The 27,311-nt window shown below is 46.5% G+C and overlaps 1 protein-coding gene across 1 annotated transcript in view; it reads left to right on the top strand.

The window, feature by feature from the left end:
• The window catches only part of ADAM12 (ADAM metallopeptidase domain 12), a 387,856-nt gene that overhangs the window by 242,262 nt on the left and 118,283 nt on the right, over nt 1-27,311 (top strand). Inside the window, exons 4-5 of the mRNA XM_082406618.1 lie at nt 9,877-9,955; nt 23,208-23,284. Coding sequence (XP_082262744.1) covers nt 9,877-9,955; nt 23,208-23,284 — 156 coding nt within the window. The remainder of the gene's footprint in view (nt 1-9,876; nt 9,956-23,207; nt 23,285-27,311) is intronic.

The following is a 27,311-nucleotide window of genomic DNA, read 5'->3' as shown; positions in this document are numbered from 1 at the left end:
GTCAACCTTCCCTACACCAGTACACATAAAATCACCACACTTACGTGATTATTCCTCAGACTAGAGGTGAACAGAATCCTGATTCGTATCATTCCTAACTGTGCCTTTCCATTTGGAACCCATGGCAATAAATGGGAAATGGACAGACCCACCCAAGCCAAGCTACAATTTCTAATTGTTTTCAAAGTCAGGTATTGGCATATTAAATACAGTGTCCATTTAAGGGGAGATGAGCACAAAAGGCAAGTGTGTAAGTGTGGTAGGAAGAGCTTGGATGGCAAAGTCAGATAATCTATACAGTACTATCTGTGCAACCATGGATGAGTCACTTAACCTCTCTGAGCCTAGGTTCCTCATCTTCAAACAGGCATCTGCCGACTATGGCTGTTGTAAAAGTTAAATAAAACAATGCCTATAAGGTGCTTTTGCTTAGTAAGAGTTCAAACAAATATTATCTACTGCTGCTGCTATTACAGCCAACTGGTATTTTTCAAAAGGAAGGGGAAAGTTCTGAAGCCTAAAAAGAACGGCTGTTTTGCCTATGTTGGCAGTGATGTTTGAAGAACACAATGGAAGCTAACCTATAGAATCTATTTTTGCAATCCATTCTGAGAGAAGTGGGTGTGGGGCTTTATTTACCTTTGGAAATAATAGTTTACTGGGTTTTCAACTTTTCCTGTTTTACAGCCCTATTTTTCTAAAAATTATGTTAATTAAGCTTGATAGATCTCATACTATGAAGACAGTCTTATCACATCAAGAACAGCCTAGAACAGGGAATTCCCTGGCGGTCCAGTGGTTAAGACTCTGCGCTTTCACTGCTGTGGCAGGTTCGATCCCTGGTCGGGGAACTAAGATACCGAAAGCCACGTGGCACAGCCCCCCCAAAAAAACAGCCTAGAACGGTTGTAAGCCCACAGGCAAAAGACTTTCGAACCACAGATGGTCATTTAAAAGGGGGAAAAGTAGCCCAAAGCTTTAGGCCCATGTAGAATGACAGCTGTGGAGCTATAAAGGCAGGAACCCACCATTTTTCACGTGCTTTCAGGTTCCAGCTGGAAAACGCAGTTGACAAATCAGCCCTGCTGTTCTTAAAGAGATTTCCACGAGTCTAAAACTGTCCACAGTGGCATATGTAATCTGTTCACTTCATGAATGGAGAGGGTCATCTGAATAGTCGGAAATGTCAGGAATAGCAGCATATTTCAGTGTCAGTGCCACAGGATTGGATCCAAAATTCTGTGTACTTGTGACTTAAAATGGAAGCAGTATAGTAAGAAATTATTTTGCAGGAAACGTAATTGTCCCCTACAGTTTCTGAAATGCTGTATCAACAGTTTTATTTATTATGGTTTGTGAAACTAAATGAGAAAGAGCTGGAGAAAGGGAACTTTTTTTTTTTTTAATTCCAGGAAAAAAAAGTTGTTTTGATCATTTTGAGTCTCTTAGTAAATGGAAAATAACAAAAGAAAACCAAATGTAAATGCTTCACTGTTTGTACAGATGTACAGATCCCTAAATTGTTGGGATCCCAAAATGCTGAAATCGTAACCAAAAATAATTTGAATTTTATAGCTAAATTGAATTGAGTGCTGAGAGAAACAGCATAAGCCCCATTAGCTCTGTGGGAAAAATGATTTCAGAAAAAGAGGGAATATGATTTGCTGCTGCTTTTTTTTCAGACCTTCAGAATCATGTCTTCCTGGCAAGGCAGTGTTGACCAGTGGTTAGGATGAGGCTGGCTTTGGAGCCAAAGAGAGACAAGTTCAGTCTCTACCAGCACGGCTATGCGGCTTTGGACAAATCACTTCACTTCTCTGAGTGTTTTCCTCTTCCTGGTTAGGCAGTTGATAACAGTTCCTACCACACAGCGTCTCTTGCCCAGAAAGAGTAAGAAAATGCAGTTGACAAGCAGGTGGCCCAGGGCCCGACACACTCTGATCCAACAAATGGCAGGAGCTGGAGGGGAGGTGGACAAGCTGATGAAAGTGACAAGACGGGGATGGCGATGTGGTGGTGCTTTGCTTTCACTCCCCAAATCGAGAACCCAGAGCATAAGTTATTTAACAGGTTATGATGACTCTTCCCACAAGGAAAACAAAACTCATAAATATTTGCAAAAAACACGTTCTGAAAGAAATTCAGCCAAAGCTCAGATGTAGAAAGTACCAGATCTCTGATTCTTTTTCTTAGTTTCCATTTCCTTCCTATCATTTCATACCTCAATTCACTGTCTTTATAGGGAATTATTCAGTTGTCTGATCTCTCCATAAAATAGTCCAGAAGATCCAATGACATCAGTGTTGAGTCCCATGATTCTAACCAGGCTAGCGTTTTCACTAAAAACCAGAGTGAGTTCTTCCAGAGTGTGAAAGAATCCAGAATCCAGTCTGGGTACATATTGGCTTTTTTCCTCAATCTTTTCTCTATATTTACTTAGCTCTGGTTGAGGAATAGATAATTTTCAATAAAGGATATTCTTTTCAGTAACTGGGAAAATCCTGATCATGATTTTTAATTATGATTTTTATTGTGCGCTGCGTTTTGTTAACGCTCCAAGCAGTTTATCCCTCGTGTGAACGCCTTTGTAGCTGTACTTCCAAATTCTCATAAAAGAAAACCATTACCCAAATTTATATATGAATGATTTTGTAATTTGTGGAATAATAACTTGTGGTGGAGTAAATCTTCAGCAGAAAACTGGGTTGGATCCTTTGAACACCAAATGGGTTTCACTAGGAAGATCACTGAAGCCTCCAGTGTTTGCGTGATTTAATTGCAGAGAGTATCTGAAGTGCCTTCTGATGTTAATTGACAAACAAGAGCTGTCTTGTGATGCTTTTGCTTGAATATGCTGCATAGAATAATTAAACCAGCAAACCATACGCATAGTCTTCAAAGAAATAATAGGAGAAAGGTGACATGTCATCAATGAGATTTTCATATTCTAAGTAATTGATGCCAATCTTTAAGCTTTCCTTTCCCTGTTTCTCTCATTTAAGCAGTTCTAACGTTGAGGTCAAGTTGTCAGGGCTGGTCCTGATGACCTGACAGCACTGGGAACTCTTGAAATAACAAGGAAGTGAATGTGATTATCCACACCCCACACACCCCCTCCACTATCGGTGACAACAATTTCAAACCAAAAAGAGAAGTTAGAGATTTTTAAAATGAAAGAAATTTCTTTCAATTTTTAATTGATCCAATTAGTTTGAATACATTCTATCCAAACTGAGTTGCTTTTCTGTGATAACGGTTCAGTTTGTGCCCTCTGTTTATTGGTTAAGCGTTTACTGTGAGCTAGGCATTATGCTAGGTTTAGGGATGTAGTTTTTGCCCCTTAGCTCAACCCAACGTGGGTGAAGACAAGCCAACAAGAAACAGAACAGAACAGGGGAAATTCTGTAACAGAACCTTGGCAGAACACAAGAGTGGGATAGTTAACTCATTCCAAAGGTTGGGTAGAGAAAGGGCTCCCTTCCAGATGTAAAACTGAGCAGGTATTTCTTCCTGCTTTCCTATGCTTTGGGGAATAAAATGTCATTTTGGTGAAATCCACCTCATTTAACAATATAACTAAATTATACAATGGTAGGTTTAGAGTAGGATCATTTCAATATTGTTCTAAAAGAAGCAGTTTGGGGCATAATGGTTCTTATTTCGATACTGAAATCATTTCAGAAATGCAACAAATTTTATAAGGAGGTACGGTATCTACATCATAATGTTTCAGTGTAAATTCTAAATGATCATTTTCAGCCCTATCCACCCAAAGACTTTGAAATCAGAAAACACAGTAGTCGACTGGAAAGGAAAAGATTTTACTCGTCCTCACATAAAGCAAGCGTGTGCTGTCTGAGCGTCTGCATCTTTGTCTTCACTCCAAGCCCCTTCCTACACCTTAGGGTCACAGAGTCGGCTGCTCGCTGGAATATCTAGAAGACTGGGCTCAGGCCCCTCGCACTCAACACGGCCAAGGCTGAATTCACCCTCTTCTTTCCCTCCGTTAGGAATTACCCGTCTCAGTTGACAGCTGAGGTTCCTAATTCTGCCCATCTCCTGAATTTCCCATCCCAGAGGCTCCTGTCCTGGTCTCACCCTTTGTTCGTATGCTCACACCAGCCTCCTAATTAACCTTCCCGCTGCCTGTTTGTCTTTTCTCCCTCAGAGCCTTATCTACACGACTGTCAGAGTGGCGCTTAGCTCCAAAGCTTTCATCTGTTCAGGTCACTGCCACGGTTCCCCATCGTGCGGGATAAAGTCAGTGACTCCTGTCCCCAACCTGCCCATCTGAACAGCAGCACGTCTCCCTACCTCAAACCCTGCACCTCAACAACTTGAAACACCATAGAGTTTTACATCCCCTGTGCCCATCCCTCACTAGCATGCTGTTTCTGTACCCTCGATGCCTCCATGCCTTTGAGGATGTAGTAACTTTATCTGGAATGCTCTCTTCTTCATTCTTCCCCACCTCCCCACCTCACTAAGCCCCTCTCAGCCTGACTCCTTCTTCCCCGTCTTTCACGACTCACTTGGATACCACCTCCCCGGGGTTAGAAGCCTTTCCTTGAACTCCCACAGTGCTTTAGGTGTATCTCTGTCACGGGGCTCTGATCACTCTCTGGGTCTGTCCTCCACTCTATGGGGAGCTCTTGCGGTCTTATACCCAAAGTCCCACACAATAAATGTTGGTGAAATGAGAGAATATTGAGGTGTCACTTGCAACAAAAAACAAATGGAGAACAGCAAAATCAATTCCTGGCATTTTATTTTCTGGCATAGAGAGGAACAGAATGCCTCGTTAGATCAGCTAATCTAATAAGCAGAGAAAAAGAATGTTCTCATGAAATTATGCATTCATCTTCTGTCTCCATTTGCTGACATACAGAATCCATGTAATTGGATTTTCTCCTTGGGGAAATCTAAGGGAAATAGGTCCACTGCTGTCACATTTCCAATATGGCCATTGTCCACCCACTTTTCTCAGCTTTCTCAAGGGACCTTTGACTTCCGGCCCCTTTTAAATTAGACACGCATCTCAGAAAACTGTGACCGAGTGCCTTCCCAGTTTCATCCATGGCTCCTTGGCAGGTCATGGTACCTAAGAGGGATGTGAGTCATGTGTTGCCGGGGTTGGGAAGGGATAGCCCTAGACAAAGGGAGAGTGTGCCTGCAGCATTCCCCTCAAATCCAATCATCCATGCGTCCACCCACCCACCCACCCACCGGTCCATCCATCGGTTATCCCGCTCAGCGTGTATTTATCCAGCACCTGGTACAGCACCTATAGCAGGCACTCAGCAGTTATCCTTGACCAGCCCCCAGAGGCAGCGCCACACAGTAATTAAGAGAGCAAGTTCTGAAGCAAAACCACCTGGATGCTGCCATATGCAGTGTGACCTTGGGCAGGTCAGCTAACCTCCCTGTCTCTCGGCGTCCTTTTTTAATTGGGATAAAATTAGCATCTAACCCACAGAGCCAGAACCCAGCAGTACGTATAAAGGGCTTATCACAGTGCCTGGGCTGGGGGTGGGGTCACAGTGAGCAAAGAGCCTTCTTTTGGCTTAAATTCTTGAGGGGATATAGATGAATAAATAAACAGGTGAATAAACAAAATAGGAAACCGAAGGGGGTCTGTGATGTGGAGAATGCTGGTGGTGGAGGCTACTGAGATCAGATGACCTGGAAAGGGCCCTCTGCAAAGATGTTTAAACTCATACCTGTAGGATGGGAAAGAGCCAGCTGGAGGATGGCCCAGGCACAAGGCAGAGCAAATGCAAAGGCCCTAAGGGGGGAGAGGGTGTGGAATGTTCTAGAACGAGGCAGAAGGCGTGTTGGTTGGGGGAGAGCGAGCCACAGGGAAGGTAGGCATCATGCACTAGGAGGGTGAGGTTGGGAGCGCTTGGGAGGTGGTGGAAGGCGTTGGGATTGTATCCAAGTGGGATGGGGAGCCGTTCAGGGGTTTCCAGCGGGGCAGTGGTATGACCCCAGCGTGGGACCTGGGCACTGTCACTGCCCTGGGCTCTTCACAGCCTAAGGGAAACATGCGGTGGACCGCCTGGCACTGAGACGAAATTGGAGTCGAGAGGGGATGGGTTCTGACAGCAGTGTGGGGATCTCCAACTCCCAGTTCCCAGACCCACGGGACGGGGCGCCGGCCTCAGAGGCCAGGCCACGCGGCTTCCCTCCGTCTCCTGTTCCAGCCTCTCGTGGGAAGCCGAGGCTTGAGAAAGCTCTGGATCTCCTGAGCTCTGCGTACTGGGGCTGCTGTGGGAAAGGCCGAGCCTGCGTCCTCACGGAACATCAGCCCCCATCTGGGCTCCGTGTGGGAAGATGTGCCACTCACAGTGGTATCAGTGTGTCTGAGCTGTACGTCGGCGTTTCTTTTCCAGACTCTGAGGAAAACTCAAAAAGGGGTGTGTCCTTCAGTGTCTTAGCTGTGGGGGGACACTCTCAGGCTGTCCTCAGGAGCCCCCATTTCCACCTCTGTCAATAAAAGGAGACATAGGATAGGACTGAAGAACTCGCTAGAGCTCAGAGTATGATCGTGCTTGTACTTCTGTTTAAGTGGCGTTTGGACACAGTGAAAAACAGCGGGGTTCCTTAGGCAGGAATATTCATGGGTCTTTGTCTTACTGGACTGAGTGACATTTTAAAGCCTCATCATTCATTTGACTGCCATTAAAGCCCACATTCTTCTTGTCCACCAGCTCGCTGACTGCAGTCTACCAACCCCCACCCCCGTCTCCGGCTCTCCAGACGGATTTTCCGTGTTTTTCGTCTGTGAAGGGAACCGTCTTCTTGGACATCCATCTTTCAGTTAGAAAGCCGTGCAATTCTCTGTCTTTGGTCTACAAATTCCTCCTCTTTGTGCTACTGTTCTTAGTATTAGGTATTCATATACCTTGATTTGTCCGAAAGGAGGATCCAACATTGTTAGGAACAGAATTACTAAATTATGAATAAGAGATAAGTAAAATAAAATGATTATTGAATAGTAAAGCATTAATAAGTAATCATAATTTCAATTATATTAAATTTTCCTTTTCGCCTTTCTCTGTGATCTTGAAGCTTACTAAGCTCCCTCCTTCACCAAAACCGTTAGGCCTTTACGGGTCCCACCTCACTCAGGCGACGGCTTCTGTCCTCGCTGTCACCTGTGCTCTGGGCACCGGCCACCTGTTGCTCTGCAACCCTGCCCCCATCTCTCCAGCCTGTCCCTTTAGATGACCCCCTCGCCTCTTCACACCCCACCTCTCTGCTCCCCTTTAGAACCACCCTCTGGAAAATGTCCATGACCTTCCCTTTCCCCACCTCCTGGGCCCACCCCTGCTGCTGCCCCGGCAAGGTCACCAGCCTCCTACCCCTTCCTGAAACTCTCTTCCACGTGAAGGACGACCACCAGCTCCTTCTCCAAACCCCCATCACCTCCCCTGCCCGCTCTCCTTCCTCTGCTCCTGATCCTCCAGGCGGGGCTGCTGGCAGTAAGCCCGCCCCGGGGGCCCTGTGACACCCAGAGGAGGGACACTTAGGAGATGGGAATTTGAGGCCAAAAGCTGCAGGGAGGTTAACCTCCTCCAGCCAGATTTCTCTCCTCCCGAGCAGAGGGAGAAGTGAGGGGTGCGGAACAGTCCGTGAGCTCTGTCAGTGAGCGTGAGAGATAGTCTGCCTTTTAGATTTCTGGCACTTTCTTCTCAAACACTCGCTGTTAAGTAGAGCGCAACTCAGACCCGCTGTGAGGGTCTAACTGATTTAAACCAGGCATGTCCTAAATAAATCGAAAGCCGTATAAAACGGGGAGGTGACTCTCAGTTCTGGACTCGGCTGGGGGAGGGTCTGAGAAATCTGACTTTGTAAGAAACACTCTCTCATCTGTTACATTTGCAGCGTTGCCACTTTGATTTCTTCCCTTCCATATTTATCAGGACTCTGGTTGCAAAACCCAACTGGAACCAGCTGAAGCAAAAGAGAGGGGTTTCTTGAGGGAAAGGAGAGGCAAAGTGGGCCCCCGAGGCAACTGGAAGATTTCCTCTTTTCTGTCCTTTGTCACAGCTGGTGATGGCTGCGTTTTCCCCTGGCAGCGCCCCCCTGCTGCCAGGGCCAGGCTGAAGGAGGCCCGGAGTGCATTTGTGTGTAGCTTTGGGAACAAGGAAGAAAGACCTCTTCTCCAGAAGCCCTAGCTCCAGGCAGGCTGCAGGAAAGCTTAGAGATTGGTTAGCTTGGGTCCCACACTCATCTCGGGACTGGGGCTGGAGCGACCCCAGCAGAACCTAGCGGTGCAAAGTGCACTCCCTGGGCAGGGAAGGCGGACAGCATCATTGCTGCGTGCTGCACCTCCTGCAAAGTCCAGTATTTAAAACAACTCTCGACTCGTTACTGCCCAGACAGATAAAATCCAGAGGTGTTTACAGCTCTTCCCTGCTTCCCACCAACCTGGGTCCCCAGATTCCAGACCCTTGGGTCTCCGGGCCTTGCCATCCTCTGTCTGGAATCCCCTTCTCCCAGCCCTCCTTTGCCTGGCTGACTCCCCCCGTGTTCTCTCTAAACCTCCCCTTTTCACTACCCTCCACCTGCTGTGCGTCCGTTCACCCAGTAAGACTCTGTTCCTGCCTCTGTGACAGCCCTCCCCTCACTGTATTATGTTTTGTCTGTCACCTCACCAGGCAGTGTCCTTATTTATCTTTATATCCCAGTAGCTGGTATAGCACCCAGCACGTAGTCGGTGCACAGGAAATACTTGTTGCAGTGATGTTGAGAAGGATAGAATGTGCATATGACAGAAGAAATCACAAAATAGTCTGAAACCTAAACAAACTCAGGCTTTGCTACCATCAGTGAAGATGTAGTAGATTGCACGCAATTTTAGTTAGGGTAAATAGAGGTGTTGCTTCTCTACCAAGTCATCTTAGAAATTCAGTATTTCCACGTGTCCAAAATCATTTTTCCTCACCTCCTACAGCACTGTTTCTAACATTTCATCGTTGTTTTATTTTAATAAATTTATTTATTTTATCTATTTATTTTTGGCTGCGTTGGGTCCTTGTTGCTGCGTGTGGGCTTTCTCTAGTTGCAGCGAGTGGGGGCTACTCTTCATTGCCTTGCGCGGGCCTCTCATTGCGGCGGCTTCTCTTGTTGTAGAGCACGGGCTCTAGGCACACGGGCTCAGTAGTTGTGGCTCACAGGCTCAGTAGTTGCGGCTTGCAGGCTCTAGAGTGCAGGCTTAGTAGTTGTGGCGCACGGGCTTAGTTGCTCCGCGGCACGTGGGATCTTCCCGGACCAGGGCTCGAACCCGTGTCCCCTGCATTGGCAGGCAGATTCTTAACCACTGCGCCACCAGGGAAGCCCCTCATCGCTGTTTTAAACTATCCTTTGACATTTTAATATTGACAGCTGGCTCCCTCACCTGCAGGAGAACTAGCAGGGCCAATATTGTGGGTCCAAAATTATTTTTCCAGCGGGTAGCTTAGCTGCTGATTCTAGATAGTGGAGCCTTGTGACTTCCAGAAGGGTGGTTCTCCCAACTCAGAAATCTGCGTGTGCTGTTCGTAGCAGGGTGTGTGCACGTGTGTGCATGTGCACGTGTACACACACACCTGTGTGTGTTGGAGGCATGAGGTGGGAGCGGGTGAGGAGGGCACCACGGGCACTTTGGGGGCCACTGTTCAAAGCACATGCATCTGAATCTCGCCTGCCTGAGTCTCATTCTGGCTCTCCCTGGGTAACCTGAACAGGTGAAGGCCCTAAGGGAGCGTCAGCAGGTCATCTATAAAATAAGGAGGGAATCAGACCCATGCCACCCTACAGCCTAGACATCCACAAGCAACATATCATTGCGATTCTACGCTCATCTTTTATGTTGTTTTTATTTTTCCACAGAGGTCTCATTGCCAGCAGTTTCACAGAAACTCACTATCTGCAAGATGGCACTGACGTCTCCCTCATTCGAAATTACACAGTAAGTCATGAATTCTTGGACCACCATGATACTCTGCTATCAGATCTGTGCTTAAACTCCGGAGCTGTTTTATTCTAAGCAAAGTCACAGGCCCAGATCTTTCACTTAGACCCCGAGAAGAGTTTGGGCATTGCTTACGGTTTGGGCATTCCATTATAACTCCAGAAAAACTTGGCTTTGGCCAGGCATGTGCCAGGACAGTCCTTGAAGTTATGGCTTGATTGCAGGCTGACACTGAACCCACCTGCCAGTGACCATGGGATGCTAAGCTGGGCAAATCCTTCCTGGAAACCAAGCCCAAATTAGAAATGGCTCGGAAAGCAGTCACCCCTGGGCTGAACTTGGCTGCATTAAACTGGCAAGTCCCTTAAAGAAATTCAAAGGAAAACTGACTCTGCTTAACCTTTCGTAAATGTATCCACCGTGTCCATATGATTCTATATCATGGTTGTTACTGGAATGTGACATTTATCACCTCTTAGCTTTTCTAGTATCTGAAGTTTTATATGTAACTTAGACAAGATGCTAACTTTATTCATTTATTCCTCTTAACAAACGCTTAGTGTGCTCAGGCCCAGGTGTGAATGTGGGCATTAAAGACAGTTGCTGCCCTCTGAGGACCAGGATGGTTACTTGTTTTAAAGAGCTATGGGTATTTGTTTTAAAAAGAATAAGCTTAGAGAAGGCTTTACATTTACAACTGAAATGTCATCAAGTAGCCATTATTGTCGGCAGAATTTTTGTTAATGCCTGACCAAGCTTGGAAGAGTCAAAGAAATCCCTGGGAAGCAGAAACAAATCAGGGATGTAAGCTCAGAGCACTAAGCTGGTGAGTTGAGGTCACGGGACCCCAACGGGCTATTCAGGACCCAGAGAGAGGACCCCGTGCTTGGGGGTTGGGACAAAAGAAGTGGGTTCTGCAAATGAGAATCCCACGAAGGCTGGGGCCCCAGAGAGATGCTTCCTCTGTGAAAAAAGGGACAAGTAAAACTTCAGTCCAGAGAAGGGGCAACAGAGAGAATTGTCTCCAGGTGTCCTGGATTGAACAAAGATTTCATTAAAAATAGAGAAAGTGAAACCCCAGCTAGCCTCATAAAGTGTATATTTGGAATGGGGCGGACTGGTGTTCAAATTTCTAATACCAGCCTAGGAATGGAATTCCCAGTAAATGTTGACCTCAAAACTGGTCCCAAATCAGCAGCCCTGCGTCCCATGGGCCCAAGCTGAAGTCAACCGAAAATAGTTCTATAGGGATATTTGTACAGCCCAGGTTACCTGAGATTCCCACATCAAAAACAAAGAAGAAGAAGAATATTATTAAAGATGACCCAAAATCAAAATTACAAAACACATGATTCACAAAAGCCCGTGTAAATGACAAGGGAAACGAGAATTAGCACCTCCAGGAATGCGAGATAATAGAAAAGTCAGAGAAAAATCTGAAATATTTTAAAGAGAACAGAATAGGTCCAATAAAAATTCCAGAGTGAAAATACAGGGGAAAAAAAAACCTAAAGAAGCACCAACAACGCTCCCCCTTCTGCTTAAGCCATGGGATGGGCAGTTTGTTTCTCAGTGGTGTCATTAAGGACCAGCTGTTGGTTTTAGAAGGAGGAAGGCACAGTGAATGCAGATTTGTCCCTATTGAGTTTGTGGTGGGACAGCATAGTAAAGGTGTTCAGTAGGCAGATAGCTATATGACCCTGGAGCACAGGGTAAGGATGGAGGCCACAAAAGAAGACCTGAGGGTCCATCTCAGATATAAGTAATCACTGGTGCCCTGACTTCACTTGACTTTTTTTTTTCTCTTTTTTTCTCCTAAGAGGATGTCATTTATACGCCTTTAGAATTAGCACAAAAGCTCTCCTTATGGTGTAAATTGTTGTTCCAAATAGAAACAGAAAAAAGAGATCCTAGAAATACTTGACAATAGGCTCAAGTCCTCCAAATCTCCCTTATAGATGATAGTGAAGGTGCTTATTGATTACAGACCATCTAGAAGATGTAAGATATGCTTCCAAATTTATTTTAAGAGTTTCATGTTTTCTATCTCCATCTCCCTGACCAATTTCCTCTTCTTAGGGCATTTTTGGTCCTTTTTTCTCATCTGGGAAGAAAACATATGATAAGAGAGAAGAAGAAATAGAGGACTAGATAAACGAGGGCCCAACAGCCGCTGGGGCTGTTTGGGACTTGGAGTGCGAAGGCTGAAGGCTATAAATCCAGGCATCTTAGAAAACAGCCTGGATGGAAGGGCACTGGAATGTTGATAGTAGTTGTCTCTGGTGGAGATTCTCTGTATTTTTCTATTTGGGGTGACTGATGTATGTATGGGGTGGTGGAGGGGGTTACATTTCTCATCCGCCTCATCTTTCCACGAGGTAACTGTATAGACAGGCAAACACCTACCCCCTGCCCCCGACTCACGCCCTCACTCCTCCCCATGGAAACATCTTCTCAGGGAGAGGAGGGCGGGAGGAAGCAAGCCCTGGCAACCGCTGGTCCCTGCTAACTGGGGAGGGGGTAGAGCCCCTGCCTTGGAAAGGCCATGAGCTAGCCTTGCTGTCTTCCCTCAGTCGAGTGTGGGTGAGCCCTGCCGCCCCCTCTGTGGAGTATTCCAAGCGATGGTCTCCTGCAGCACCAGCTTCACCGAGATGGGTCCTCAGGCCTGGCTAATAAGAGCAGGGTGGGGAGATGAGGGGAGATGAGGGTTAGAAATTGCAGGAAGGCTCACTTCTGCCCTGACCTAAGTTGTGTCCTCTGATGGAATATACCAGAAACCCGTCTTTCAGAAGTAATTAAGCTCATAGTGTATTTTGATCTTCATTGGACTCTTTGAATCTTTCTTCAGTAGATGAACCAACTGGAAGCTGGGTTAATTGGCACCCCGAAACCTCCAGAAACAGCAAGCATATGTTGCTTTTACAATTAGAAAAACAATGACTTTTCTCGTAATCTGGGGCCACCTTCCCCCATTCCTTTGAGTGCCTGTTCTGAGCTGTCAGCCACGTTACTGTAAAGATGAGTGAACAATCTCGTTCACTAAAGAAAACCCTTAGCCCTAGACAGCCCATCTTCCAGCAGAAACCCTTTAAGGGGAGCTCAAGGCCTCATATTGTCTTTCGTGGTGAGGAGACAGATGCAGCTTTGGGGGTTTTGTTTCTACTGAATCAGGCTGGGAAACAAAAAGAAATGTGCTGACTCATCCCCTTTTCCCCCAAAGTCAGCACACAATGGATTTCCCTAAATTTAAAATTATATATAAAATAAGAACCACTTTTTGGCTAGCATGTTTCTTTTTTTAATTTAATCTCTCAACAATCAGTGTAAGCTGGTTGACAAGCAAACTAGTGGCTGATTTTAATTTTAGAATTGATCCCCTGTCTTTTATCTCTCTATTATCCTGACAGGATGAAATATTTGTGGCTTAAGCCTTTGCTGGCCACATCTAAGGGAAGATTATGTCTTATACTGTCTCTTTTAATAAGGCCTGTGGGAGACAATGCCCATGATATTTATGCTATCTACATCCCAAAAGACAACTCTGGGAAAGGCCAGAATGCCCTCCAGAAAGTCTCCTCAATGTTTTCAGTGCTTTGGTCCAAACACATCCTTCTATTACGTGCATGTTAACTGAGCATCCCCGTTGTGCCAGGCCCTGTGACTCCCACTGACAATAAAAACAGACAGGAGACCCATATGGAGCCGGAGGGTAGAGGCTGACATTATTTCAAGAATCACAGACCAAATTAAAATCTGTGCTAAGTGCACCGAAGGAAAGGCGAAGGGGCCTAATCTAGTCTAAGGAATCACGGAAGACTTCATGGAGGAAGGAACATGTGAACCAAGATCTGAAGTTTAAGGAGGCATGAACCAGGGGATGGAAAGGGAAGGACATTTCTGGCTGATGCCAGCTGTTACTTGGAGGTGGAGAAATGTCTACAACTTGACAGGGACCAGAGTATGTAGGACTTGGAGGCCAAGGTGACAATTTGGTTGTCATGGAGGAAGATGGGGAAGCCACTAAAAAGTGTCAACAAAGGGGATGTCATAACTAGGGATAGACTTTGGAAGATTCCACTGGCTGCAGCTTGAAGGTCATCAGAGGGGCAAGAGCAGAGATCCAGCAAGGTCAGGCAGTTGGCTCTCGTGGAAGAGCCTAAATCCCGGGCAAGAGGAGACGGCTGCTGAGACCAGGGGCATGGAGATGGGGAGAAGGAAAAAGATCTGACCTTCTACACCTGAAGGGTTCCATTTGTTGTGTGTGTTTCTCATTCAAAAGATTTATGAAAACATTTGCTATAATAGACATCCAAAGGGGACCTTCAATATTAACTGAGGCTGGACCATCAGACAGGCATGAAATCCCATATCTTGATCAAAAGTATTGTTTGAGTGACATCCCATTCATTTCCACGGCAAATGTGTTCCTATCAAAAAGGAGTAGAACCTTCTACAATCGGCTTGGACTGAACATGTCAGAGCAAATGGGTATTAGGGAGTCAGCCACATCCCATCTCTGCTAGAGAGCATCTGAAGAGGATGGAAGATGATTCTGGGGGGTAGGAGGGAAGGCAGAGACCATTCCCGCCTCGTACAGGTACCAGGTATGAGCTAGGCCTGTCATCACATTCTTAAAAAATGATTTAAAATGGAATTACTTTCCCTAACATCTCCATACTCTCTGCACGTCTAATTCGTCAGCTCTTCCGGGCTTGCCTCTGTCTCAAAAGGCTGCTCCGTCCTCTCACTGACCAAGGCACTAAGCACCCCCTCTTCCCCTCAGGTCCTCGCCGTGTCCTGTGTTGATTTCCGCCTTCACAGCCGTCTTACCCCCCTTACTGACCCACTGACACACTTGCTGCTGCAGCTCAACTCCTCCCTTCTTCTCGGCTGGAAGATTGTCATGGCCACCTGACGTTTCTCCCCACTTCTAATCTCACCTGTGTTGAATCCAGCCACCACTCCTGCCTACGTGATCCTTCTAGAGCATCTTTCTATTTATGCCATTCCCTTTTGCCCTTGTGTCTCAGTCCTCACAAATCATCAAGAGCTTCCTCAATGCCTCCTTAATCGAGTCCAAAGTTCTGAGACCAGTATTCCCATTCTCTCATGGTGACATACCTTTTCATGCATGCATTCATTCACTCATTCATTTATACACTCATTCAACAACAAATGTTTGTTGAGTGCCCAGTGTAACATGAAGTAAGCACCAACAACACGCCAGGCATTGTGCAAAGCACTTTACGTACATTTTGTTGTTTGATCCTCACAATAAATCAGTTTTTGCTATTTTTACACCCAGATGAGGAAGCTGAGACATAGAGGGCTTGAGTAACTAGACTAAGCCCCCAGCTAATAAGGATTCAGACTCACACGGCCTGAGTCTAGAATCTGAGCTCCTAGCCACTATAATGCAGACAGAACACTGGAGCGTGTCTGTTGTATGTCCGTGACCGTGCTGCTCTCGTTGTGGAATTAGAATATAAAACTGTAGCGAGGTGGATTCAGGAATGGGCTGGCGTTCATTTGCAAAGAGAGAGACCCAGCAGGTACTTCTTGGGGCGAGCAGAGGATGCTCTGCTGACCCGTTGTCCTGGGATACGGGGAGGGGCAGAAAGCCCTCTGGGAATCTGCTGAGTGCATCACTCCGAAGCCCAGTGGAACTGAGTAAGGTCTAGTGCCACGTGGCGGTGTACAGGAGGGAGGGGGATACATTCCCCATCCTCAAGGAACATACCGTCTGACCACAGACAACACGATGCACCCATGGCAAATATGCTTTAGGAGCCAAACAATGGAAGAGCCAAATCCACATGGAATGTGCAGTGGGTTCCCAGAGGAGCTCCAGGTGTCGTGACTTTCCTTCTCTAAAGGTGTCAGGAGAGGCTCTGGGACAGCCTTCTGTCTGGAAGCAGTGTGTGTAGAGGGTGGGTTCAGAAGCCAGGGAGGCAGGCTTCCCAGGCTAAAATTCCAGCTTGAGCCCTGAACCAGCCGGGACCGTGAACACGAAACAGACAGACACTGAACCTGGCGCACAGTCAGGCTTCTAGAAAAGTGAGCCCGTTGTAGCCACTGCTCTGCCTTGATGATGGATTCACAACATCTCTTAACTACCCTGGACCATCCATTCCTTCTGAAGTCCTTCATGTATCGGGATAATAGGAGGAGAGAGGGAGCTGCGGGCAAGAAAGGGGTCCGTGAGCTGTGCCGGACACCAGGCTCTGAAGGCACGTGTCTCTGACCCCGCTCCCACCAGGCCCCTCAAGTCCCTCCTGCTCCTGTTCATCTATCTACACAGTCCCGCACGACAGCCAAGAAGATTGAGAGCTGTGAGTCAGGAACTAGTGCGGCAGTGTAAGAAAACCACGCTCCCTGCTCTCTAAGGGGTCAGCTGTTCTCGCACGTGTTCATTCATTCATTCGGCAAACATACACTGAGCCGGGGTCCAGTGCAGAGGGAAATAGACAGGCAGAACACAGCGCTTACAGCATAATGGGTTTAAGTACATGTTGTCATATCCCAGATCTGTGACAAGGACATACATTTCACAGACTGATTCGATCCCTAAGACCCCGGGCAGCAAGTGTCAATCCCGTTTTACAAATTAAAACTAGAGACTGAGTCTCAAAGCACAAGACTTCCAACTCCAGATCGGTCCAGTGCTCTCACTATCGCAGCGGTGCCGCTTCCCGGCCCAGGTTACAGGGCACTCCCAAAGACCGTGAACACAGTTTTGTAAGCTGCGTTCTCTCATGCCAAATGCCAGCACCGCAAAGTAACGTGAGCAGCCCCTGAGGTTGATCCTTCCCAATCTTTTAAGCAGGCACGGTTCTTGTTAGAGCTGGGAGCAGACATGGCCCGGGGAGCATGGGTGGGCTGACTTCCTTCTCAGCAATCCATCCCGTACACCCTCAGGGGAAAGCGTAATGTCACTCAGTCAGAGAAACACACGGGGCTGCAAAGTCACTTTTTGCTTTGCTTGAATGCACTGTCACCTTCTTTCAGTCTCAAGCAAACCCTTGGTATGTGGGGGCCTGATGCTCCACACAGGGGAGGAAAGGCTGGACCGTAGGTGTGCTGAAACGCAGGTCAGCAGCTCAGGCACACACGCACGTGCACGTGTGCACACACACACTCACCCTCACACCCCTCCGATCTGCAGACCTTTCTGAGTCTGGAAATGACTTTACTTTCCTCGGATTCCCTGAGTGAAGAGGCTCTGCTGTCCTTGAAAAAGTATTCTGTCCAAGTTTGGATTTTAGGTGATAACTTTTCCTCGCGAGGGTGCACGTTCATAGCAGCAAGATGTGGAAGGAAGCTGTCCTGCCTGGGGATGAGAGGCTTGTCCTTTAGTCCCTGCTCTGCCATGAACCAGCTCTGTGACCTTAGACAGTTATTTCACCAGTCAGGGCCTCAGTTTCCACATCTGGACGGGCTGAAGTTCCCTTCCAGCTAGAACACTGTGCGATTCAAATGCTAAATCAAGACAGTTGGTCACACTGCATGTAGCAGGGGAGGCCCTTTCAAGTTCCCAAGGAAAAGAACATTGAAAATCATTTTCGCTCAGCTTACTCCCTAATGGAATTTGTCTGCTCACAGGTCCTTTTTAATCACGAGGTCAGGCCACTTTTGGTAGCAATTTAGCATATAAAATTCCTTTCTTTCTAGTCCACTGAGAGTTGGGTAACAGAATTTTTATTTTACTTCCCGTATGGCATAGAGTTGAGGGCTACTATTTTCAAGCTCAAGTGTTCTTATTCTATATCCTCTTCCCCACCATTATATTTGATTGATAGTATTAAACAGAAGGAGAGTTTATTTTACTGGAGGGGAGAGAAATGCATTAGGTTAAGTAATAAGTATATAAAATAAATGGTTAGAGGTTTTGTAAAGGAAAAGATGTAATTTTGTGGTTATGCATGTTTGGGACTATTTTCTGTTATGTTTTGCTGGTGGAAAGAGAATGTATTGGACCAGCAGGACTAGGCCAAGACGACTGTGCAAATAAGACGATGTCTCGTTCAGCCACGTCTTTAGAGACGTGAGCATGAGAGAAAGAAAGGGACGGTATGGTTTGCCTCTCTTGAGGCAACTGGGGAGGCTTGCAAGGGTAATTGTTGTGATCGACAGATCCGGTGGGCCCTGGGGCACAAGACCTCCAAGGCATGATGGATGCCTGCATCTCTCACAGGTGTGGCCACATCCAGATCCAACAGGCCACGTGTTTGCAAATCTACAAGGCCTGGCAGGTTCCTGCCTGTTAACATCAGTCTATAGGAGGCAACCTGGCCCTCAGATATGGGGACACACACTCACCTGGAGATTTTGCTGAGTGGGCACTGCTGGCCCCCATGTGGTGCTGCCTGCACTTCTCTCTTGACCTTGGCCACCGCCAGAGGGGATCAAGCCCCCCCAGAGGAGTAGGAACGTACATCTCCTCCACTCCCCATGGTCAAATTCCCCAGCCAATTATGTGACACCTAGTGTGATGAGTCTTTCTCTCTGATTTGTCAATTTATCTATATGATGACTTCTATATTATAAAAACCAAATCACATGTGTTTAAACGTTTAGTTAATCATATTGAAAAAAACAAAACTTCATGAGATTGCAATTGTCCTGGAGGATCTGGAATTTGGAGTTCTAGTAATAGTCAAGAGAGAGCAATGGGCTTGCTAGTCAGCTGTCTGAAGGTGAACAGAAGGTAGTTTTAGAGCTAAGACATGAGGTGTTAACTCTGGTACTGACTAAGAGAGTTGGGGCTGTTTAAGGACCAGAGTACAAGAGCTAGAATCCATCCGCTCCTCTTTTTTTTCTTCACCCCCTCCTCTTTTATAAGCAATAATTCAGCCTAGTTGTTGAACTGGAAATTAATTTTATACTAATTTGTTCTCAGCTCATTCTTTAATAAGCTTATATTTCTGGGTATTTAATTTGAAAGCACATTTGATAAGTAATCTATTAAAAAGTAAATCGACACTGAGAATAAATGAGTTTGAAATTCCAGAGGTCGGTCATTAAGACTATTGTCACCATTTGGTTTTTAATTTTTTAACCAATACCTGGTTTCCTATAGCAATATTTCACAGTTGTCTAAAATGGAGCAAATTATTTAATGTACAAGACCCTCAAAGATGGGTAAGTCAAAAACCAGTGACGTTCGTTCCCCCAGGCAGCCTAACTTATAACGCCAGCTGGGTCCCTTCACTTCCTGAGTCATCTCAGCTCCAACATGTCTGCTGGGTTCCCAGGGCTGAAATCCCCCCACCCTGTGCAGAGGGGACCAGGCCCCCCTGATGCCCTGGGGCATTACAATCCAGTTACACAACCTCCCCATGTTTAGAGAATTATTATCATGACTCCCTTAAGTACCCAAAGCTAGAGTTACCTAGAGAGGGGGAACCATGGAGCCTTTCAAAAGTTACTTCCCATGGAAACCGAAGAGGCAGGCTGGCAGCAAGGGTCCCCCATGGCCTGGCTGGACGCCTGGTGGCTGGCTGGGCAGTGTCCCCCAGCACTGTCCCTCGTGCCCCCTTCCCTGGGCCACATGCTCACTGAAGAGGACGCCCTCGCCAGAGGAGAAATGGGGCAGTGAGTCTGCCTCCGCGCCTGAATCTCCCAGCCAAGCAGACAAAGCCCCTCCCTGAACTGTCCCCCTCCCGCATTGCCCATCTTTGTGCATGTGCCTTCCCTCTGTGGGCAATCCCCTCTCCCACCTCTGTCCCTGGCCACCGGGCCACCCCACTCCTCAACGTTGTATGGGGGTCAAAAAGGAGGCCCAGAAAATGTCATTATTTCCAGCTGGTATAGTCAACAACATAAAAAATCCAAGCTATGCTACGAATTGTTAAGCTGATAAGATGGCCCAGCAGGAGTCTCTGATACAAGATCAACTTTAAAAAATAAAAAAGCTTTCCTTTATATTAAAAATAACCATGTATAAGATGTAGTAGAAAAAAAGACCCTATTTATGATATCAACAAGCCTATACAATACCTAGACATAAGCCAAGTGAAAACTTTCCAAAGTCGTTCAAAAAAAAAAAACATCTAAAACTAGGCAGAAGGTCATAAAAATGGCCTTATTATGTGGAGAGACATACCGTATATATGAATAGAAAAACTTTTTATTTGAAAACTACAAATCCTGACTAAATTGACCTCTACATTCAAATTAGTCAAGCTGAAATCTCAAAGGATTATTGCAGAGCTTAAAATTTGATTCTAAAATTCACCTGAAAGGGAAAATAGGTAATAATACTGTAGAAACTTCTGAAGAAAAAATAGTATCAAAAGAAAACTCATTCTCAACAAGGTTGCCAAGACAAATTGGGGAAAGAATAGTTTTCTAACAAATGGTTCAGGGCACCTGGATATCCACATGCAGAAGAGTGAAATTGGAGCCCTACTTTAAGCATATACAAAAATTAATTCAAAGTGAATCAAAGATTTAAATGTAAGAGCTAAACCTATAAAACTCTTAAAACATAGGTGTAAGTCTTTATCACCTTAGGTTAGGTAAGGGTCTCTCAGGTATGGCACCTAAAGCATAAGCAACCAAATTAAGAAAATAGAGAGCTTGGACCTCATCAAAATGATCAGCTTTTGTGCTACAAAAGACATCAAGAAAGTGAAAAGACAACCCACAAAATGGGAGAAAATATTTGCGAATCATGTCTCTGGTAAGGGTCTAGAATCTAGGGTATATAAAGAACTCTTCCAACTTAACAATAAAAAGACAAAAAAAAAACAATTAAAAAATAGGCAAAGGATTTGAATAGACATCTCTCTAGAAAAGATGTATAAATAGCCAATAAGCATGTGAAAAGATGTTCAATGTCATACGTTATTAGGAAAATGAAAATCAAAACCACAGTGAGACACTACTTCACATATACTAGGATGGGTGTAATCAACAGCATAGACAATAACAAATGTGGGTGAGGATGTGGACAAGTTCATACATTCATCCCATACACTGAGAATGTAAAATGGTTCAGCTGCTTGGGAAAAATTTGGCAGTACTTCAGAATGTAAACAGAGTCACCATAAGATCCAGCAATCCCACTTACAGATATATAACCATATACCTACCCATAGTGTATACCCAAGAGAACCAAAAAAATATGTCCACACAAAAACTTGTACGTAAGTGTTCATGGCAGCATTATTCATAATAGTCTAAAAGTGGAAACAGCCCAAATCCCCAGCAACCGATGAATGGGAAAACAAAATTTGGTATATCCCTACAATGTCATTTTATTCAGCAAAAAAAAGGAATGAAGTACTAATACTTGCTACAACATGAATGAACCTTGAATACATTATCCTAAGTAAAGGAAGCCAGACACAAAAGGCCACATTTTGTATGACTCCACTTAACGTGAAATGAAATGAAATGAAATGAATAGGATAGGCAAATCCATAGAGACGGGAAGTAGTTTATTGGTTGCCAGGGGTGGCTAATGGGAAGTGACTGCTAATGAGTGTGAGGTTTCTTTTTGGGGTGATGAAAATGTTTTGGAATTAGATGTGATGGCTGCACAACATTATGAACGTACTAACACCCATAATAGTATGCTTTAAAAAGGTGGATGTTATGGTATGTGAATTTAATCACAATCAAAAAAGAGAACTTGCTCTGATATCAAAATGTTCCTATAGAATAATAGGAATTAAAACAGTGTGGTGTTGGCTCAGGAATGGACAGATGGAGGTTTGCCTCAGTGGACCAGCATAGAGAACACGGAGGTGAAGCCACATACGTATGTGGGCATTCGATATCTGACAAGGTGACATTTCAAATCAGTAAGAAAAGGAAAATGGTGGTGAAGAACAGCTGGCTCTTAGTTCGTGGGGAAGGTTGGATTCCAACCTCATACCTCCACAAGAATGAATTCCAATTTAGATTGAATAACTAATTCTAAGAAATAGAAGAAAATAAGAGAGGACATATGTATAATGTTGAAAAAAGCCATCTTAAGCAATACACAATATGCATAAATTTGATTATATAAGAATTGGAAACTCTTGTAATAAATACAATAAAAGATATCGTAAGTCAGTTAAGAAGACATTTCTCACATAATTAATATCCTGAATATATAAAGAACTTCCACAATCAATAAGAAAAAGTCAAAATAACAAATGTTCTGCAGCACTCCCTTCCTGTAATTGCCTTTTCAGATGATCCCAAAATTTTGTCCTCTGTTCAGTGACAAAGAGATCATCTTGGCCTCTTTTTCATGATATGGGATTTCCCTGGCCACTCAATCCCATCCAGCCCTCTTTCTCAGCAAAGTCAAGGTGGTCTTTGGAATGTTGTCCCTGTCGGGCAGGACAACTGGACACCCTGCCCTGCCCTGGAAAAAGTGATTAACTGTGGTCCTGATTGAAGGAGCTGTGTGCTGAGGCTGAAACCCCAGCGTCCACTTCTCCTGTCCCTTAGAAGACGCAGCCCTTTGCCTCGGGACCGTACGCCGCTGGCATCCAGAGGCCTTGAATGAGGAGCACTAAATGCACTTAGCGTTTCTTGCCAGCCAGCCACTTAATTGGGGCTGCAACATAACATTTGTTCAACAATAAAATTAACCTTGATTCCGGACGGATATCTATCTTCACTAAGGATGTGTCCGTGCTGTGGTTTCTTTTTGCAAGTGACATTATTAAAGAAATGGCATATTGCAGGCATGTCACCCAAGGACTTTTGTCTTAGAAGACCTTCCTATTTTTCTCTCCTGCTAAGAGAGTCTTTCTGCTCTCAATTGGGCAGTTCATCGAGGTACCCGCTATCTCTCCTCACCCCCTTCCTCTCATAGCCTTTTCTGTTTTCATAAGCCATAGATTTGGCCTCATTTTATTGCATTTCACAGTGTGCTTAAATACCCCACACGGTTCCTCATCTCATTACAAAAGACAACTTGTAATGCGGAAAATGGCAATGTGATTTGTTCAGCTGCTGGAGTTTGTAAAACCTTCCACATCAGGGCTTTCCTGAAGGGTGTCAGAGAGACGAGAATGGAACCGGGATGCAATTAGAAACCCTGTTGATAATCTCTAAGTAAATCAGATATTCCTGCCATAGATCCTGGCGGGGTCACGTGGGGCTGGCATGAAACATTAAGACCGCTGGTTCAACATTTTATGCAAAAGGGAATTCTGTAGCTGAAAACAAGATGATTGGAGGCCGTTGGTTTATTGTGAGTGGGCAAGAAGACATCATGACTGAACCAACTTTCTTCTTTCAGGGTCACTGTTACTACCATGGACACGTGCAGGGCTATTCTGGTTCCACGGTCAGTCTCAGCACTTGTTCTGGTCTCAGGTAAGTGACCTTGACAGTGGCACCTCTGGCCTTAAGCACAGCTACCGCAGACCACCCCCTTCTCCGATCGCTCTAAATCACTAGAGTGACGGACCTCGCCCCTGCCTGGCAGAACCGAGGAGCCCTTGCCCGGCAATGCGGAGGGCACCGCACCCCCCCCCCCCACTCCCATCTCAGCTCGCCTTCCTTCGCTGCTCCTCTTTCGAGGCCGTCCTCAGGCCTGGTAGGTTGGCTGGGTTCAGCAGCCAAGGATTTGGGGAATATCTTTTGTTTTTGTGGCTCGATGCCAAACAACTCCCAGTGTTAAAAAAAATAGGACATTAGGTATTAGCATTTCAGCTGCTTGCTTAATAAAAATGAAAAGGGCCTCTTCTCACTAGGACACAAAGTGAGGGGCTGACTGAGCACAGATCCAGGTGAGCTGAGTACGGGCCTGGGCGGCAGGGGCCCCTGCCCGACGCAGGAAACAATCCCTTCTGCTGCCGAGGACGAGCCAGCCCCGCCTTCCAGTCGCAGCAACCGGCCCGGCGGGCTCTGCGGGCTCCCCAGGAAAACCAGTCTGTTGACAGATTCCCAGCTGCCTCAGCCTCTTGACTGGGTTTATCTATCTAGTTTGTGAACTAGCAGCTTGTGTCCTCAAAGTCCTGCTTTGCTTTGGCCGCTGCCACCAGAGTGCGGGTCTGCGGAGGGCAGGACGGAGGGCCTGGGACAGCGGCGGCCCAGGGAACGCGGGACTGTGCGCCGTGGGTCTGCGAGTACTGCGTGCCATGGCGGAGAAGGAACCTCGGTGCACACCCCGCACACACACCACACACACAACATCCACACCACAGACACACACACAATATACCACACACACCACATACACATCACAGACACATACATAATATACCACACACACCACACACACACACCACAGACACACACATAATATACCACACACACCACAAACATACACACCACACACACACAATATACCACACACACCACATACACACCACAGACACATACATAATATACCACACACACCACAAACATACACACCACACACACACAATATACCACACACACACACACAACATACACACCACAGACACACACACAATATACCACACACACCACACACACACACAACATACACACCACAGACACATACCTAATATACCACACACACCACACACACACACAACATACACACCACACACACACAATATACCACACACACCACAAACATACACACCACAGACACACACAATATACCACACACACCACATACACACCACAGACACACAATATACCACACACACCACACACACACCACAGACACACAATATACCACACACACCACAAACATACACACCACAGACACACACAATATACCACACACACCACACACACACCACAGACACATACATAATATACCACACACACCACAAACATACACACCACAGACACACACAATATACCACACACACACACACAACATACACACCACAGACACACACACAATATACCACACACACCACACACACACACAACATACACACCAGACACATACCTAATATACCACACACACCACACACACACACAACATACACACCACACACACACAATATACCACACACACCACAAACATACACACCACAGACACACACAATATACCACACACACCACATACACACCACAGACACACAATATACCACACACACCACACACACACCACAGACACACAATATACCACACACACCACAAACATACACACCACAGACACACACAATATACCACACACACCACACACACACCACAGACACATACATAATATACCACACACACCACAAACATACACACCACAGACACACACAATATACCACACACACACACACAACATACACACCACAGACACACACACAATATACCACACACACCACACACACACACAACATACACACCACAGACACATACCTAATATACCACACACACCACACACACACACAACATACACACCACACACACACAATATACCACACACACCACAAACATACACACCACAGACACACACAATATACCACACACACCACATACACACCACAGACACACAATATACCACACACACCACACACACACCACAGACACACAATATACCACACACACCACAAACATACACACCACAGACACACACAATATACCACACACACCACACACACACCACAGACACACACATAATATACCACACACACCACAAACATACACACCACAGACACACACAATATACCACACACACCACACACACACCACAGACACACAATATACCACACACACCACAAACATACACACCACAGACACACACACAATATACCACACACACCACACACACAAACATACACACCACAGACACACACACAATATACCACACACACTACACACACACACACAACATACACCACAGACACACACAATATACCACACACACAACGTACACACCACACACACAATATACCACACACACCACAAACATACACACCACACACACAATATACCACACACACCACAGACACACACATAATATACCACACACACCACAAACATACACACCACAGACACACAATATACCACACACACCACAGACACACACACAATATACCACACACACAACATACACGCCACAGATACACAGAATATACCACACATACCACAAACATACACACCACAGACACACACAATATACCACACACACCACATACACACAACATACACACCACAGACACACACACAATATACTACACACACCACACATACACACCTTAGCACACACATACCACACACTATATTACCACACACCACCACACACACAGTACAAGCACCACACACACCCTGTAACACACACAGTTTATCCCACACGACATACCACACATATCAACACAACACACACACAACATGCCACACACAACATACCCCAGGCACACAGTGCACCTTGGACAACTCAGCACATGTAACACACTACACACGACAGGAGCGAAGTGGCGATCAGGGGCGCTGGGCGGGGTTTAGCAGCTGTGGACGGAGACAGACGCCCCACGCAGGGGAGCGGAAGCGGCGCTCCTGGAAACCTTGCCTCCCGTGAGTCCTGCCGCGCTGCGAGCATTTACAGGTACTCTTGAATTAATGAGTAATCACGTTGGCGGCGCTTACGGACAGACAGTACAGCCGCTAGTGGACGGAATTCTCCAGAATAACAGCACCCGAGTCTGGCCGCGGCCTGGTCAGCACGCGCAGCCCTGAGCCCTGCTGGCAGCTGGACCGGCCCGAGGGAGGGTGCAGCCGGGCCTCCGGCCGCACGTCCCCCTGCCCGTCCGTTCCCGGGGCGTCCCTGCCCCACGTGCGCCCCCAGCCCCCGCCGACCCCCAGCACGTGTCCCCGCGGCTGCTGCCGTTCCTCGTGGCGTGGGCCACCTGCGCGCCTTACGTGTACAGGAAGGAGGGCGGCGCAGCGCGCCCTGCAGTCGCTGTCCGTGCTCAGCATCGTTTCGGCATCGTCCTTCCGGGCGCGTGAGGGGCGGCCTCCTCCCTCACTGCGCACAGCCTTCCGTTCCACAAACACCCGCGTTTCCTCTCCTCGTTTTCTCCGCCACGTGCGTTTAGGTGGTTTCCAGCCTCTCTCAGCTGCCAACAACCGGCCCCGCAGGCCTCGGGCTCCCTGACCCGGGCGCGGCTCCGATCGAGGCGCCCGAAGGAGGGAAGGGTGTGACCTGACCAGTCCTGCCACCGTGTCCTGCCAGCGTGCCCGCCCGGTTTCCACTCTGACCATCAGAGGACGGGGGTTCTGTTTCCTCACGTCTCCCCCAGTCCTTGAGATACCGGATTCATTCTTAAGTAGTTACCATTGGAATCTAACAGTCTGTTCAAAACGTGGCTCCCCTCCCCCTTCGCCTGCTCCAGTCCCACGCGGGGAAACCGCAGCACCAAACGTGGGCCGGGGTGAGGAGGTGGCGGGAACGTTCAGGAGCGCGTCAGGGGGAGGGTACTTTGAG

This window comes from Balaenoptera borealis (assembly GCF_965194805.1).
Source record: "Balaenoptera borealis genome assembly, chromosome: 10".
Taxonomy (NCBI): Eukaryota; Metazoa; Chordata; class Mammalia; order Artiodactyla; family Balaenopteridae; genus Balaenoptera; species Balaenoptera borealis.
The sequence above is the reverse complement of the archived record's forward strand: the minus strand, read 5'-3'. Positions and strand labels throughout refer to the sequence as shown.